The sequence below is a fragment of the Coniosporium apollinis genome, assembly GCF_000281105.1.
Source record: "Coniosporium apollinis CBS 100218 chromosome Unknown supercont1.6, whole genome shotgun sequence".
In the NCBI taxonomy this organism is placed as follows: domain Eukaryota; kingdom Fungi; phylum Ascomycota; class Dothideomycetes; genus Coniosporium; species Coniosporium apollinis.
Genome location: NW_006913268.1, coordinates 81,235 through 96,693, shown reverse-complemented (window position 1 = coordinate 96,693; position 15,459 = coordinate 81,235). Strand labels below are relative to the sequence as shown.

The 15,459-nt window shown below is 54.4% G+C and overlaps 9 protein-coding genes across 9 annotated transcripts; 6 read left to right on the top strand and 3 right to left on the bottom strand.

The window, feature by feature from the left end:
* Positions 1-214: 214 nt before the first annotated feature.
* W97_01663 (uncharacterized protein) lies at positions 215-2,055 on the top strand (the record flags this gene model as incomplete). The annotated part of the gene is made up of 2 exons (XM_007779568.1): positions 215-608; positions 704-2,055. 2 exons carry the CDS (start codon positions 215-217, stop codon positions 2,053-2,055), a joined length of 1,746 nt encoding a protein of 581 aa, XP_007777758.1.
* A 900-nt stretch (positions 2,056-2,955) lies between these two features.
* On the bottom strand, positions 2,956-4,031 carry W97_01662 (uncharacterized protein; the record flags this gene model as incomplete). Its single annotated transcript, XM_007779567.1, has 2 exons — positions 2,956-3,260; positions 3,320-4,031. 2 exons carry the CDS (start codon positions 4,029-4,031, stop codon positions 2,956-2,958), a joined length of 1,017 nt encoding a protein of 338 aa, XP_007777757.1.
* Positions 4,032-4,648: 617 nt separating this feature from the next.
* Positions 4,649-5,114, top strand: W97_01661 (uncharacterized protein; the record flags this gene model as incomplete). Its single annotated transcript, XM_007779566.1, has 4 exons — positions 4,649-4,790; positions 4,855-4,886; positions 4,956-5,019; positions 5,077-5,114. 4 exons carry the CDS (start codon positions 4,649-4,651, stop codon positions 5,112-5,114), a joined length of 276 nt encoding a protein of 91 aa, XP_007777756.1.
* Positions 5,115-5,486: 372 nt separating this feature from the next.
* Positions 5,487-6,398, top strand: W97_01660 (uncharacterized protein; the record flags this gene model as incomplete). The annotated part of the gene is made up of 1 exon (XM_007779565.1): positions 5,487-6,398. The coding sequence occupies one exon, from the start codon at positions 5,487-5,489 to the stop codon at positions 6,396-6,398; it is 912 nt and encodes a 303-aa protein (XP_007777755.1).
* A 587-nt stretch (positions 6,399-6,985) lies between these two features.
* On the bottom strand, positions 6,986-7,717 carry W97_01659 (uncharacterized protein; the record flags this gene model as incomplete). The annotated part of the gene is made up of 1 exon (XM_007779564.1): positions 6,986-7,717. One exon carries the CDS (start codon positions 7,715-7,717, stop codon positions 6,986-6,988), a length of 732 nt encoding a protein of 243 aa, XP_007777754.1.
* A 544-nt stretch (positions 7,718-8,261) lies between these two features.
* On the bottom strand, positions 8,262-10,000 carry W97_01658 (uncharacterized protein; the record flags this gene model as incomplete). The annotated part of the gene is made up of 3 exons (XM_007779563.1): positions 8,262-8,371; positions 8,431-9,640; positions 9,716-10,000. The coding sequence occupies 3 exons, from the start codon at positions 9,998-10,000 to the stop codon at positions 8,262-8,264; spliced, it is 1,605 nt and encodes a 534-aa protein (XP_007777753.1).
* Positions 10,001-10,529: 529 nt separating this feature from the next.
* Positions 10,530-12,299, top strand: W97_01657 (uncharacterized protein; the record flags this gene model as incomplete). The annotated part of the gene is made up of 5 exons (XM_007779562.1): positions 10,530-10,649; positions 10,709-10,812; positions 10,869-11,223; positions 11,391-12,068; positions 12,141-12,299. The coding sequence occupies 5 exons, from the start codon at positions 10,530-10,532 to the stop codon at positions 12,297-12,299; spliced, it is 1,416 nt and encodes a 471-aa protein (XP_007777752.1).
* Positions 12,300-13,373: 1,074 nt separating this feature from the next.
* Positions 13,374-13,946, top strand: W97_01656 (uncharacterized protein; the record flags this gene model as incomplete). The annotated part of the gene is made up of 1 exon (XM_007779561.1): positions 13,374-13,946. The coding sequence occupies one exon, from the start codon at positions 13,374-13,376 to the stop codon at positions 13,944-13,946; it is 573 nt and encodes a 190-aa protein (XP_007777751.1).
* A 386-nt stretch (positions 13,947-14,332) lies between these two features.
* Positions 14,333-15,225, top strand: W97_01655 (uncharacterized protein; the record flags this gene model as incomplete). Its single annotated transcript, XM_007779560.1, has 3 exons — positions 14,333-14,381; positions 14,453-14,697; positions 14,842-15,225. The coding sequence occupies 3 exons, from the start codon at positions 14,333-14,335 to the stop codon at positions 15,223-15,225; spliced, it is 678 nt and encodes a 225-aa protein (XP_007777750.1).
* Positions 15,226-15,459: the final 234 nt, after the last annotated feature.

The window sequence follows — 15,459 nt, the reverse complement described above, 5'->3', positions numbered from 1 at the left end:
GCCAAGCCTGCGCCTCTGGAGATCAATCGGCGATCTGCACCAGGGGGTTTTCCAGTGCATGGAGGGGGTTTTCCATTCTGAAGCGTTGAGGCTCCTCGCTGATGTCCGCTGATGTCCGCTGTTGTTGCACAGGAAACTCACCACCGAGTTCATGAGTGAGAATGAACCGCTAGGGGCCCAGAGGCGGTCAGCCGCCGAGTTACAGCGCCGAGAAATGCCTCCTGCTCCTGAGCCCGGGACCGTAGCGCAACAGCCAGTTGTCTTCGACTTCATCAATATCGTGTCACCAGCAGACTCGCGCCTCTCCAAACACCAGAGGCTGGTTCGTTCTCGCGCAGCCCTAAAGCCAAGATCGGTCAAGCAGCCGCGAGTGAAGCGTAAATCGAAACAAGCAGGGTCTCCAGTCGGCTCCAGCTCGAGATCGAGCCCCAGCTCGAATACGACGACCCCCGGGCCTGAGTCGTCGTCGTCCAAGCTCGTATCAAAACACCTGGCCAGGGTGACACAGCTCTCGCTTCAGAACCGAGCCCTTGGCCAGGGCAGGGTCGATCCGTTCCGTACCTATCCCGTGGCATGGCAGCCTTTCATGCCGGCGCTGGTTGATCATCGTAAGTGCTACTCTGAGTGGTATAGATGCTGCGTTCTCGATTAAAGCTTACAGTCAGAATGCTTGTCCGCTCTACCCTTTACTGACTTTGTGCAGACCTCACTCACCTGGCGCCGGACATCCGGGACGTAGACCAGCTGGCTCAGTTTGGTGCCATGGGGATGGACCAAGAATACGTGAGGACGCTCAGAGACCGGTGGTGGCCTCTGTCAATGACATCCCCTCCGCTGTTCTTAGTCGAAATCCTCTTTGCAGCTAGCCATAGCGCGTCAATGGGAAAGGTCTTGATCGGCCCGGCTCAACTGCTTCAACTTAAGGGCCAGACGATTCAAACCATTAACTCCTCCTTACAGGCTAGGTCCGAGTCACTGACCCCCGCGACCATTGGTGCAGTCATCTCAATGGCGGGATATGAAATTTTGTTCGGCGATCTCCTCACGAACCATGTCCACATGATTGGTTTGCAGGCCATGGTTGCGATGCGGGGTGGTGTAGACTGTCTTGGACTCGAGGGCTTCGTGAAGAAGATGCTTACTTGGCTTGACTCTCTACAGCAGCTGCTGACTGGGAGAACCGCGTATTTCCCACAGCTGTCGGCTTCGCAAAGCATGCCTGATAACGGCCAAAATCCTTCGCCAACCATCCCAGTAAATCACCTCAGCATGCTCACGACGAAGTACCTGCTCAGCTCTGAGATGGCCGACCTTATGCCACGGCTAAAGAACCTCATCAAGTCACTCGAAGCTGCGCCAGCGAACACAGCTGCTCGCACTGGGTATCTGTATCTGGTGGAGGAACTTTCGTCTATACGATCTCTGCTTCAGATAAGATCATTGCAGCCCGAAGACCTGAGAGCGGAGCCCCCGGATAATCACGAGAGAGTCAAATTCATCTTCAATGAGTGTCTGCGCCTAGGAAGTCTTAGCGTAGTCGAAGCACTGCTCATAACATTCAGCGCAGCAGACAGTTTCTATGACCGTGGGGCCTCCCGCTTCACCGAGTTTCTCCTCGCGTTGGAACTCGAAGCACTCACTGGTATCGGCATCAAGCATCTCGTCACATGGGCACTTCTTGTTAGCGCACCTCTCAAGAATAACGCGGTTAATTACAAGAGAGCAGAATTACTGGCCACGCTCTTCCATGAGCTCAGCATCTCCGAATGGCAGCAGGTCGAGGCGATCCTCGTAGAGTTTCCCTTCTCTACATATCTGAAGGCAGAATGCTTCCAAATCTTCCAGCGGGTCGCCTCCTTCAGGCCCAACACATCAGCGAATCTCATCAGCCCAACCAGTAGTGTCTCGCAGCAGGGCGGCAACTACTTCACGCTCAATTTGGGCGACTCGTCGAGGAACACACCCGCTGGCTCACCGAACGGGCGATCTTCTGCGAGCAGTGCAGTCTTGACTCCGCTATCGGCGGTCGGTGTCTACGGTTCTCTGCCTCCTTGACGGGATTCGATATCCTGTTTAAACACACCAGACGCGGCATCACCGTGGACGAAGAAGGGTTCGGCACATCTGGTGGCATTAAGACCGCAGTGGTGCACTTGGTCTTGGGAAGACTGGACCAGCAGAGAGACTACGACGTTGCCATAATAGACTGTACGTTGGAGAGTGTGGCAAATGGCATCAATGAGCAATTCCGCAGCGCAACAGCTATGCAACGATACCTAACCGCCATCCCCTCAGGGCCCTGCTGCCAATCAGCCGAGGAGCCTTGCCGTGGGCTTGTTCAGTACAGTGCCATCTCATGTTCTAGCCACTTTGAGGACCGGCAGATGTGTAGAGTGCGTGGTGCAGGCGACGGTGCTCCACAACCCGGCAAAGGTCGCTCTCGACCTGCTGGGCCTTTTTGGGCAATTACGTACTGAAAGACGGAGACCACTATGTCGCGCACGACCATCTTGTCCGTCGGAGGACGGCTACCACGGGTGGCAGTCTGGTAGTCGTACGAGCCAGCAATGCATCGCTCTCAAACGTTCCCCCATCCGCTTCGCTGTTAAGTCGGCTATCCCTGTGCGGTACTCCACTGGACCCGTAGAGCGGATCGTATCGCTTTTCTTGAGTTGACCAGCAATTGGGCAAGGCGTCGTACAGATTGGGTTCACAGCGGTCCGCAGCAGTCATTTGACGGGGTTCTCTCCCATGGAATGGGTAGTAGTACTTGTTACATTATCGATCAAGAACACCAAAAACGCTCAGCTGTAGAACCCAATCAAGCAACGCGAAACTGCCAATATAGATAATGTCTAGAACAACACACTACGAAACGGCAAACATAAGGGTATCGTGTGACACATCCATCCTAGCCCGCATAGTCGTTTCAAGTCCGCTCCGCCCTCATCCATATCAAGCTCTTCCGATCAGCGCGTCCTCCATCCCATCCTGCTTAGCCCGCGAAGCCCACTCTGTCCAGCTACCATCATATATCCGCCTCCCTCGCTCGGCGAAGCCAGCCTCTGCTAGTGCCACATCAATCACGGCGGCTGTGACACCAGTCCCGCAGCTGCTTATGGTAGGTATTGAGGGGTCAACGCCTTTTTGCTTGAACAGGGCTTGTAACTCGGCGGGCGGGAGCAACGTCTTCCTTTCCGGATGCAGGAGTTCGGAGACGGGGACGCTGACGGAAGAGGGGATGTGGCCGGAGGGCAGACCTGCAGAGGGGTTACTTTCATACGCACTTGAGGGATTCGAGGATAACATTGAGCTTTACCTGGACGCGGTTCTGGCTCCTTTCCCTCCCACCGTCCTCGGCTCCGAGCGTCAAGAATCTGCACAGATCGGGGGGACAAAGCACCACTCTGCTGGCGCGCAACATCTCGCACGTCTTCGAAAGCGGCCACTTTGTCCTTGTCCAGCTCAGGGTCAGGATAGTCGACCGCCTCCAGCTTCTCCAGCATGCCGCTCTCGGTCGGGTAACCATCATCACACCAGACCTTGAAGTTGTTCAGAATATGCACGTCCGGGTGCCCATACACCTTGAACGTCCACGCCACCCTCGGGGCGCTGAAGATGCCGAGATCTTTGCTGTCATAGACCACGACCGTGTCCTCCCGTCTGATGCCCAGCCGGCGCATCGCGCGCGCGAACAGGTCGGCCGAGGGCAGCATGTGCGGGTAGGACGACGAGTCGCTGATCTTGTCGATGTCGAAGAACTTGGCGCGTGGGATGCGGATGGATTTGAACTCGTTCCAGCCTGTGCGCTTGGCAGGGTCGTTGGGCAGGAACCAGGTCGCGCAGAGGGGCACGATGCGCGGCGCGGTGGAGATCTTGGAAGAGGAGTTCTTCTTCAGGGCGGTGGAGAGCTCGGCGGGGGTAACTAGGTAGGACGAGAGCGTTCGACGGAAGACACATGGAGTCCGTGAGGAGAGAGCTCCTGGGGAGGAGCGGAGGGCGGAAGCGGGAGGGCGGATGTGGAGAAGCATGGCTGTGGTAGCGGGCCTGTAATGCTGTGTTGATGTTCTGCCAATGCAGCTGGAAGAGGATTGAATTTGAAGTTCGAAGCTCTGGCAGAGCCAGCTGAGGCTTGGGAAAGAGTCCGGAGTTGAGAGGCCGTCTGCTGGATGAGGAAATGAGGGGAAGGCTGGGGGAAGGTTGCAAAGCTTCAGTGATCTGCAGTTGGGTTCCTCTCCACGCGCGTTGCTTTTGCGTGCAGCTGCTGCGGGGATGCAGCGGGCCTGGTCAGGCGCAACGGGCTCAGTTCCGTCTCAAGCTGGAAAGAATCAAGGCGGCGCGGACGGGGCTGGCGGGCTTCTGGCATGACCTCGACAGCTCGACAGCTCGACAGTGGGACGAAGCTGGAGCTCGCTCAAGGGTCCAAGCTGGCTCGCTGGCTCGCTGGCTCGCTGGCTCGCTGGCAGCGCTTTCTGATAAACGCCCCTCACCAAGCGCACGTGACATCCAACACCCTGGCATGCCTGGTCGTTACCTACATATCCCGTTGCTCAAGCCACTGCGAGTTCTGCTTGTGCTGAGTACGAGTACCCAACTCAACTAGGTGTCTCCACTTTCAAGTCTTCTTGCGTCTGTCCAGCCCACGGAGATGAAGGTCACGATCAAACAGTGGAACGCCGTCGCCGCCTGGCGCTGGGACATGCCCGAGGACGACATGTGCGGCATCTGTCGAAATCCCTACGACAGCACGTGCACCGCCTGCAAGTTCCCTGGCGACGAGTGTCCGTTGCGTGTGTTCTAGCCTTTCCGTTTACCTCCCTACAGTTGATAGGTATTGAGCTGACAGGACGACAGTCATGGGCGAGTGCAACCATTCCTTCCACATGGTGAGCCTCCAGCAGTTGCCATCCCCGAAACTGGAGCGACTATCGCTGACTACGCGCCCGCACCCACAGCACTGCATCGTCAAATGGATCCGACAAGAGTCTTCCCAAGACAAGTGTCCTATGTGCCGACAAGGTACCTGGGACCGACTTCCCTAACCTTCAGCGAGGAATGGCTCACCATTGTTTGCAGTGTTCAAGGCGAAGGATGCTGTCGGGCACGCCGGATAAGGGACTCCGCGCTCAGAGATCTCGAAAAATATCACTCACGGATTCTCTACCACGCCATTGCTCGGAGTTCACAGGCTTTTCTCACATGGATATACCCCTAGTGTAGGCGCTCTGTAGGTTGGCTTTGAAACTTGAACCGTCTTGATGCGCTTTTACCAATGCTCACGGTTTCGAGTTCTTGCTGGCGTGTCACCTGATTTGCATAGCTTTCATCTTCCGCAGATTCTTGTCCATGCTTCGCAGTTTCCAGCAGACGACCTCTAAGTTCTTCGCGATGTTGTCACGGAATCACGTGTCCCTTTAAGCTCTATCGATAACTCCGCCGATCACTGACTTCACAAGCTCACCACAGCCTGGCCTTCTTGCAATACCATGTCGAACAGTCCACGCCCATCACCTTTGCTACCCTCACCTCTTCCTCGCGAAGATGTATCGTCTTCAGCCTCTTCCGCCACTCAAGCCTTAACCACTGCACGCAGAACCCAGCGGCGGTCCTTCCTCAGCAACAATCCCAACGCTCGCGATGGAGATGAGCGGCTGCGCACGCACTCACCAGCTCCCAGCTTTACCTCGTACGCGCAGAATTCCGGCAGCAAACAAGAAGAAACACCGCCAGAAGAGGGCAACGCCGAAGTAGAGGACGACACCTACATACCTCCTAGTACAGGCCCCAACGATGGTGCAGGTGGCAGTCTCCTGCCTCCACCAAACTTCCAACCTCTCTTCACACTCATCGAAGATGCTTCGACCGGAGAACACTACCATCCATCGACCTACTACATCTTCTCGGATGACGACCCTGAGATCGTCACCGCCGCCTCCCTCCGCGCGCTCAACCCTTCCTTTGACGCTCCTCCAGCTGCTCGAGCGTATTCCGACGAGCAGAGCTCAGGCATGATACAGACATCACCACTGCCAGGCCCCAGAACAGGGGTAAAGGAGAGATTTCTAGTTGTGGATATGGCACCAGACGGACAAGTTGTGGCAAAGGCACAAAGTCTGAATAAGGATTGGCAGGTGACGGGTACGGCAGTCTCAGCGGCACCTACGTGGGACGAGGGGGCAAAGGAGGCAGGAAACACTGGTCTCATGCTGCGCGTGGAAGGAACGACACTGTCGGGAGCCGGGAAGAGGAGGGATGCGGAAGACCTGATATCAGAGGCGCGGAAAGCAGCAGGTGGAGATGTGATCGCGGCTATGGGGGCTGTACTTCGAAAATTCGACGCGGGAATGGAGGATCTAGATAAGATTGCCGGACACGCAAGGGAGGAAGAGAAGAGTTAGCGGAGTCGCGTATTCGACGGTGAGAATTGAGACGAGAAGGAATCCTTGAAAGACAGGAGCGGCTGAGGGCTTCGTGTTTTCATGTCCTGCATTTTGGTCGGCACAGGTAGCGCTGGGATGGGCATCTCGGATTCCGGCGGCAGGCGTTGTGTGTTGAAACTTAGGATATCCCATGCGTAGTGTGCGCTGGCTCTGCACAGAGCAGAGCGAATCAGAACGCGGGTAGGAAGGCCTTCGCATATCTGTAATGCGGCGTAATCTATCATCTAACTCTATCTCTAACATGTTGATATCCTCTTTATACATGTGAGCATGCCTCATGTTTCTCCTTCATGAGAATATCCTCCGATTGAAGCCCGCAAGGTTCATCACTATCAGCGGAAAACTCTACGACCAGAGCGCAATTCTACCGGCCGCCCTGTCTGAGAGATGGCGTGGCAATTCCTTCTCTTCCCAAACCCCAAACACCCTGCTCCTATGATGCTATAGACTTTTGACAAGGTTCTTATCCAACTCCTCAGTGACCCAAACCCACACAAATACCCATTCCGCGACATTTCCTATCTTGCTACCATGCCCAACGCCACTCACCATGCAATCGCGTTTCCCCAGCGATCCACGTACCGCCCACTCCACTCCTTGCCCAGTTTCCCGATAACATTATCTAACATCTCCTCCACGCTCTCCTCCGCCTCAATCGCACCCTCCTCCTTACACCTCACCAACCTACTCTCCACCCGTCCCGGATGCACAAGCACAAACACAACCTCCGGCACATCAATCGAGAAACTCTTCACAACAGCATTAAGCGCCGCCTTGGACGCACGATACGCATACGCCGAGCCCGCTGTATTGGCCGCCAAGCTGCCCATTCTCGACGCCATGACTACGACCTTCGGAGCGGCGGAAAGAAGGAGAGAGGGTAGGAATGCCTGGATGAGCAGGAAGGTTCCCACGGTGTTGATCTCGAAGGTGCGCATTAGGGTCGCTTTGTCCATCACAGCTAGTGTTTCGCATGCGGCGACGTTGTTGGGATATGCGGCTTCGACGGAGGGCACGAGGCCACGGATGCCGGCTGAGTGGATGACGAGGTCGACTGGGGTGGTGTTGAGCTGGCTGGCGAGGGATGTGATGGAGGACTCGGAGGTGAGGTCGACTTGGTGACGGGTGATCTGGGACTTGGTGGGCTCAGAAGAGAGGGAAGATATAGGTTCGCGGTCGATGGCTATTATGCGATGGTTGTGCGAGCTCGCGGCGTAATGGCGTAGGAAGGCGAGGCCGATGCCGGATGCGGCGCCTGTGATGAGGATGGTTGTCATCGTGGTGAATAGTATGGCTGGAGCGAGCGGTATCGACGTACAATAAGAGTCGACAAGTTCGAGGGACAGGCAATGTTGTTTGGATGCGAGTTCAGAAAAGTTTGGATGGAAGCGCGTGTATTTCCAAACCCGGAAACCTACCCGCTTCATGATCGACCGGCAGCCGGCACATGGCATGCGTGGGGCGGAAGGGCGGCATTAGCGCGCAAGACCCTGGATACGTCACTGACCCTGAATTAACTCCTGCGGCCCGTATGTTCCGTTAAGTCACTTACGCTCGCGGCAGGACCATCGGAATGAAGACCCTCTGACGGTGTAGGACCGTGAGCATGACAGACCTTCAGTGAACACAACTGCTTATCCTGCATGAGAAGATTCACTGATCAAAGCATGTCCACGCACCGCTGCATGATTCTCAGGCTTCTTTGTGCGAGCATATCTTTCCGTTTGTAAGCTCGGTTAGGGCGAAGTAGTACTGCTGTATCGTGGCTCTAGTATCACCCGGTCCTGCAGCCTTCTAAGAAGCGCCCAACAAACGCCCCACTTACAGGGCCTTGAGGATCGTTTCCGTCATTGAGAGGACCTTCTCTTCCTCCAACCTCTTCGCGATAAGCTGCAGGCTCACCGGCATACCATGAACGTTGGCTGCGTCATCTGCAAGTTCAGTTAGCAACGAGTCTTCCATCGTACTTAGAATGCTTTAATAGGCTTACAGTTGTTTTGTACTTCAGCGTCCATGTCACCAAGAGGCTCCTCCCCAGTTGACTGATCGAGATCCTTATCCGCAGTAACTCCGCAGGGAAACGACACCGCCGAGTAGTCTAAGATGTTATAAACCCCAGTGTACCCAACGTGCTTGAATTTCCCGTTCTCAACGCTCGCATACGGTGTGGTTGGTGCAAGAATGGCATCTAGTCCATCGCAAGCGTGCCATCGGTCCAGGTACTGCTTGCACAGCTCGCTCCGCTCGAGCTGCAGCTGCCACATGTCATAGACTCCCAGCTCCTGTGCCTTTGTATAGTACTCCATCTCCGGCCTCCACGGTTCGTTCACCGGTTCTAGTATCTTCCTTATGCTCTTGCCGCCGTCGGCTACGAACATGCGGCCGAGGATCCCTAGTGCTTGTGCATGGCCGTCTGGTGCCCAGTCTACGATGTCATGTCCGGCCTTCTTGAGCTTCTCTACCGTCTCTTTGAGCGCTCGCTGGACGGGTGGCGTAGGTTTGGCCATGCCATCATCCCACAGCACGCCCAGCTTCAGCTTCGTCTTAGCTTCGACGGGATGCCAGGGTATCGGCAGACACTTCGGGTCTTTATGCCATGGCTCACTGTTGACTATGACCTTGGAAAGGAGCACGATGTCTTCCAGAGTCCGGCCCATGGGCCCGTTGACGCTGTTGACAGCCTCCTGTCCCGCCAACCCGGTGCGTGCTCGTAGCGTTGGGAAACGGCCAAAGGAAGGCCGCAGAGTGAAGATGCCCGTACATGCTGCAGGTATGCGCAGAGAGCCTCCAATATCCGTGCCAACACCCAACGGGCTGCCGCCGAATGCTACGAGGGCTGACTCACCGCCCGAGCTTCCGCCAGAAGTGAGGCTGCGGTTCAACGGATTGACTGTGCGGCCGAACACGTTGTTGACCGTCTCGGGAATCATCATGGCGGTGGGGACATTCGTCTTGACGTAGAGCACGGCTCCGGCATCGCGAAGTAGGTCTACGATGTTGCTGTTGTACTTGGCCGGATCGTTGACCCAGGACACGAAGCCAACTGTGGAGTCTTTGCCTATGATGTTGAAGTTGTCCTTCAGGGAGATTGGGAGGCCATGGAGAGGACCGACGGTCTCACCGGTCGAATTGAGATGGGAGTCGAGGGATTTGGCAGTAGCGATAGCTTCGTCGAAGAGCGTCTCGGATAGACAATTGACCTTGAAGCGATCATTGCATGTCAGTGGTCGACTCTGCTTATGTAGGACCAGTATCAGGACAACGACAGTACTTACCAGTACATGCGCTAGGCCCGCCCTCTTACAGAAGGCCCTGGTAACCTCCTCCGCACTCCATGTTCTGCCCTTGATATTGGTCAAGATCAATGATGCACTGGCCGCCGTGATCTCCAACTCCCGTTCCTTGAACCATCCTGAGCTGGCCGGGAAGCTTGTTACATCGAGTTGGGAGTCCGGAGGGAGGATGTCAGGGTCCGGTATTAAACCCTCAAGAGACGCGAGCAGCGCCTTGCGCTTGGCGGCGCTTATCTGCTCCCACTGAGGTTTCTCCTTTCCGCTCATCTTGATTGTACCACGAAGGAAGGCAAGGGAGTGGTCATCCATACACCTACGAGGAGATACTTGATTTCAAAGGCTCCCGGATCCAAGTGGTCTAGGACCCCGCTGTTCGTGGAGTACTTTAGGTCCGCTACAACACTGGGCCGATACGATGCCGAATCCTACAGCGATCCACTCCACCATGTCACGCGCGGCTGCAGATCATCCCAACCTCTCCGAGGCCTTTTTGATGTTACCTCGGACGTCTTTGGAAGATGAGGAGTAGCTATTCCGGAGTCATCTTAACTCTCTCCAGTACTCTAGGCCTCATGCAGCAGTAAATAGCCCGTCTCTCACTCCCGCTTCCGTCACGCCACTTATCTCGACCGGAGTGCGATGCCCCTGCAGTGCCAATTTAACGGCTATCGCGAACCCTGTGTATGCGGGAACTGCTGATATAGGGTCGAGTATGCTTAATAGCCAGGGAGTGCGGCAGTCTAGAGACAACAGAGACCCTTCGTCATCGTTTTCTTGTGTCCCAATCTCTTGAATCATGGGTAAAGTCAAGGACTACTTGCGACCTGGCGAAGGGCTGCCCGGCGAGAGAGCATTAGTGCAGAAGCTCGATTTCTTTATCTTGACCTTCTGCTGCTTGATGTACTTCTCCAATTACGTGAGATCTCCCTCTTTGTCAGTCTTATGTTACCATTGCGGATGCTCATCCATTCTCAGCTCGACCGCTCGAACTTGGCCAATGCATACGTATCTGGCATGCGAGAAGAGCTATCCTTCGTAGGGAACCAGCTCAACCAGATCAATACAGTTTTTACCGTCGGGTAAGTGTGAAGGTTACTCTTGCCTGCCGCACGGGTTGATAACTCATGAGGTAAAGATACATCCTTGGCCAAGTACCCTCGAATCTGGCCCTGTATTACATCCGGCCCCGCATCTTCTTCCCTGCCATGATGCTTGTCTGGGGTGGTTTGACGATGGTCACAGCCTCAGTACAGAGTCCTCAGTCCATTATGGCAATCCGCTTCTTCCTTGGACTGGCCGAGTCCAGTACGTTTGTCGGAACTCACTATATCCTTGGCTCATGGTACACGGAAAGAGAGCTAGGGAAGCGAAGCGGCATCTTCACTGCGTCCGGTCTTGCGGGCACTATGATCGGTGGATTTATCCAAACTGGCATTCACTCCTCGCTCAATGGCCGCAGCGGGCTCAGCGGCTGGCGCTGGCTCTTCATCGTAAGCTTGAGTTCTTAACCTAAATCTTAAATTATATCGCATGGCATAGGACACTACTCAAGCCGCTTTCTCGAACCGATTCATGCTCAAGACGGTTCGTTTGGGCGTCCGCAAGTGTCCTCCCTGTATAACACATCGCGGAAGAGGATGTGGTGCTGACTCTCCAGATCGATGGCATTATCACGTTACCCATAGCCATCTACGGCTTCCTCCTCTTCCCAGATACACCTACGACAACGAGGGTTCCCTACCTTAATGCTGTCGAGCGCCGCCTCGCTGTATCACGCGTGCCTCCGCCATCACATAAGCGGTCGCCTCTCAGCCTTTCATTCCTTAAGGAGGTCCTGACCTCCTGGTACTGGTACGGCTTCGTCGTCCTCTGGATCATCGCCGGAGAGACCGAGTCCTTCAGCACGAACGCCCTGCTGGCACTGTACATGAAGAGTCACCCAACCAGGAGGTATACCGTCGCGCAGCTCAACAACTACCCAACTGGCGTACCCGCCGTCGGCATTATCAGCACGATCTTCTGGGCGACCCTAACCGACTTCATGGGCGGCAAGCGCTACCTTGTCGGCTACTTCATCGCTATCACTGGTATTGTCACATCCGTTATGATTCTGACACTTCACGGGAGCACAGCGAGCATCTTCGGCGCCTATTATTGGGCCGGCAGTGTTTACGCCTGCCAGGCAACCTTCTTTGCTTGGGCGAACGACGCGCTGAGGTATGAAGATGACATGCTGCGAGCTGTGGTGATTGCGAGCATGAATATGGGAAGTAACGCCGTCAATGCTTGGTGGAGTATCGTCTTCTACAGTGCGAACTTTGCGCCGTGGTTTACTGTAAGCTCTGTCATGCATGCCGCCAAGGACACGCGTGAAAGCATTTGGCACATCAGCTAACGAAGATGGTAGAGGGGCATGTGGGCGATGATCGGATGTTCGATTGCACTGGCTCTGTGGACAACCGGCCTGTTGTATATGACCGCAAGGTCGGAGCGGAGAAGAGAAGCGGAGGCTGTGCAGAGGAACTCGGAGGATGCCAGAAGCGATTCTGTGCCCGAGAAGGCTTGACGCGGAGAGCAGATCATCACGTCACTGTAGTCTGTTACTTGACGCCATCAGAGTTGAGACCACGGCAGTTTCTTTGATCACGTAGTTCAATGCCTTGCGGATCCTAACGGCCGATCTATGAGCTCGCGTGGCATTCGATACCCACTTGTTTAAGAGTCGGAATAGAAGTTTCTGGAGCATTATCCCTACGGCAGTCTTTAAAGCGGATGACCTCCACTGCTAGCAAAGCGAAACTCTAAACTCTTTGTGATGGGCTGTGCCTTCAGTTTGACGAACACGTTGCACCAAATTTTATTCTACCTATTCTTGACTGATAGCCCACTACCATACCGCCGGAGCCGACGGTTTGTTGGAGTCGGAGTCGTCGCACAAGAGTAGTAGCTTCTATCCCCTTACATTAGTCACCTCGTCCTGACATATCGCCTGTTATGAATACGAGGCGGCGGGCAGGTCACGAGTGTGTGTGACATTCCCTCTTCTTTTCACAATACCACTAAGAATTGAGAGGCGTTCTCCAGGATGCCTCTCTGCAAGCTTTGTACCGACCTTCCGCGAATTGGCTCGTGCCTCGCTTCTTTGCACTGCGGGACATCAAGTGGCCAGAGAGCAAGGTGCCGCTACATTGGCAGCACCATTCCTCGTGGTCTTAACGCGTAAGTTAGGTATAAGATACCTATGGATCGATGCCTTCTGCATAATTCGAGACGACCGCGAGGATTGGATCCGTGAGGCCGCTCTGATGCGCAGAGTCTACAGCCAAGCACTGCTCACCATCTCCGCCGACGCCGCAGTTGACACCCGAGCCGGGATATTCTCTGAAAGGTCAGAGAGACATAAGAGTGCCGTGCCGCTGCCTTGGCCGCTCGAGACTCCCGATGGCCAGGAACCATCACGTCCCCACGCGGTTCTCATATTCTGCCACATCAAGAAATCTATCAACCCCAGTCCGCTTGCCGGTTGTGGGTGCGCATTTCAAGAACGAGCGCTGTCTGCCCGGGTCTTGCATCTGACCTCCGAGCTGAGCCATTGGGAATGCAAGGAGGCTTGTATCTGAGAAGACAGGCTCCTGAATTGATGGACAGCTACAGCGTGCAGGACGGTTTCTGGCATCTCAAAGAGATGCTGCTGGCCGACCAAGGCAAGAGCGAGATCTCAGCGCTAAAATTGCACGACCACTGGGCCTGGATTATCGAGGAATTCAGCAAGCGCAGCTTCACAATCATAAAAGACAATTTCCCCACGCTAGCCGGCGTGGCTCAGATGTTCACCCCAAAGCAGGCATTGGGCACGTATCTCTACGGATTGTGGGAGGATAAGTTCCACCGCCATCTGCTGTGGTTCTGCATTCGAGATGGCCCTGTAGAAACCACCCATCGCAGAAGTGTCGGTGCCAGCGCTCCCACATGGTCCTGGGCGTCCATCGATGGGCCGGTGGGGAATCCGGCCATCAACAGAGCGACACAAAGCTCTGCTGAAGGCTTCCGGTTGCTGGATGAATGGGGTAGTGAGGGTTTGCTGACTCACAAGATTCTTAGAACTGAATCGGTCATCTGTGAAAGGGAAGGGCAGACAGCATTTTTTGGCTCGGTCATCAAAGCCGAGATCGAAGCTAGCGGGATACTGAAACCTGTGAAGCGTAGAGAGTAGGTGCTTAATAGCACATTCGAGATTGAGCGGCTATTTTGAGAGCCGGTTGGAACAGGCATCTAGGACATAGATAAGGATCAGTAGGATGAATAATGTAAACACTTATAGGTCTATCCGGTTATATAGTGCAATCCGGTTTTATTTGATTCGCTTAGAAAGTAAATACTAAAGATCGGCGTGTTTATTTACTTAGTCGAGCTAGAAAAGCCCGGACTAGCTAATAATCCGACATTAATTCCATATTAATTACATTAAATATACCGCTGAATTATCCACGTCACCAATTTCTCCACCTAGTATCAATAGCATTCATACCAAAGAGGGTAATCAAAAAGAAGAGAGGACTTGAGTGTAGATATTAGTTCAGGATACGAAAACTCGCAACAATGCCTCCTTCACCTAAAGGCGCCACACTTACCATCTACGTAGACTGCGGTATGTTCCCATTTCCCCTCCCCCTCCACCCCTCTTGCTAAAACCAAAACCAAAAATTCACAAACCCACAGTATCGCCCTACTCCTGGTTCGGCTTCACCTCGATCCGCAACTATCGGCCAGCCCTACAAGCCCACGGCGTCCATGTCGAAATCACGCCCTTCTTCCTAGGCGGCGCGCGCGACAGCGCCGGAAACCCGTGGATGCCGACGCCGAAATGGAAAGAGGCGTTTTCGAAGCAGGACTCTGAGATGACGGGGAAGCTGCTGGGGTTGGAGACGAAGCAGCCGAAGGAGTTTCCGATCATGAGTTTGTTTGTGAGTTTGTGTTTTTCTGTTTCTGTTTTTGGCTTTTGGTGAGGTGCGTTGATGTGGGTTTGATGCGAGGTTTGGAAGGGTGATATGGGGATGTGGAGGGGGATGTGTGAAGTTTTAATGAGGAAGAGGCTGATGATTTCCTAGGCTGTGCGTGTTGCAACCTGGGTTAAAGACCACTACCCCGACGACAAGTTCGAAGATACTTTCCTCGCTCTAGTTTCCGGGTACTGGAATAAAGGCATCAATATCGCAAAGCCAGAAGGCATTCTGGAAGCCCTATCAGAGGTTTTCCCGAAAGAGGAAATTGAAGAAATCATGCAAAAGGCCGTGACGCCAGAGAACAAGAAGATCGTCATTGATAGGACGATGGCATCGGGGGCTTTTGGCGCTCCGTGGATTGTGGGCGTGACGAGCGAGGGCAACAAGAAGATGTGGTTTGGGAATGATAGGTGGGAGCAGGTGTTTGCGCATTTGGGGGTCCCGTATTCGCCGTTGGCTGTTTTGCCGCCGAAGGAGAGTAAATTATAGGCGGGTGGGGGGAACGTGGGTTTTATGGTAGGGTTGTACAGTTATGATGGCATCTCGCTTACTTGAGTTGTTTTTGGGATTGTAATGACTGTCACTAAGAAGGGAGAGGAAGGTGTTGAAGAACTTCAAACTGATTTTGCTCCAAATCATGACGCTGTTTTCAAAAGCCTCCTGGATCCCTCTTCGAGCTGCAAGCGCTCATACGAACCCCCGTCTCGAATTCTACCCTCCTCT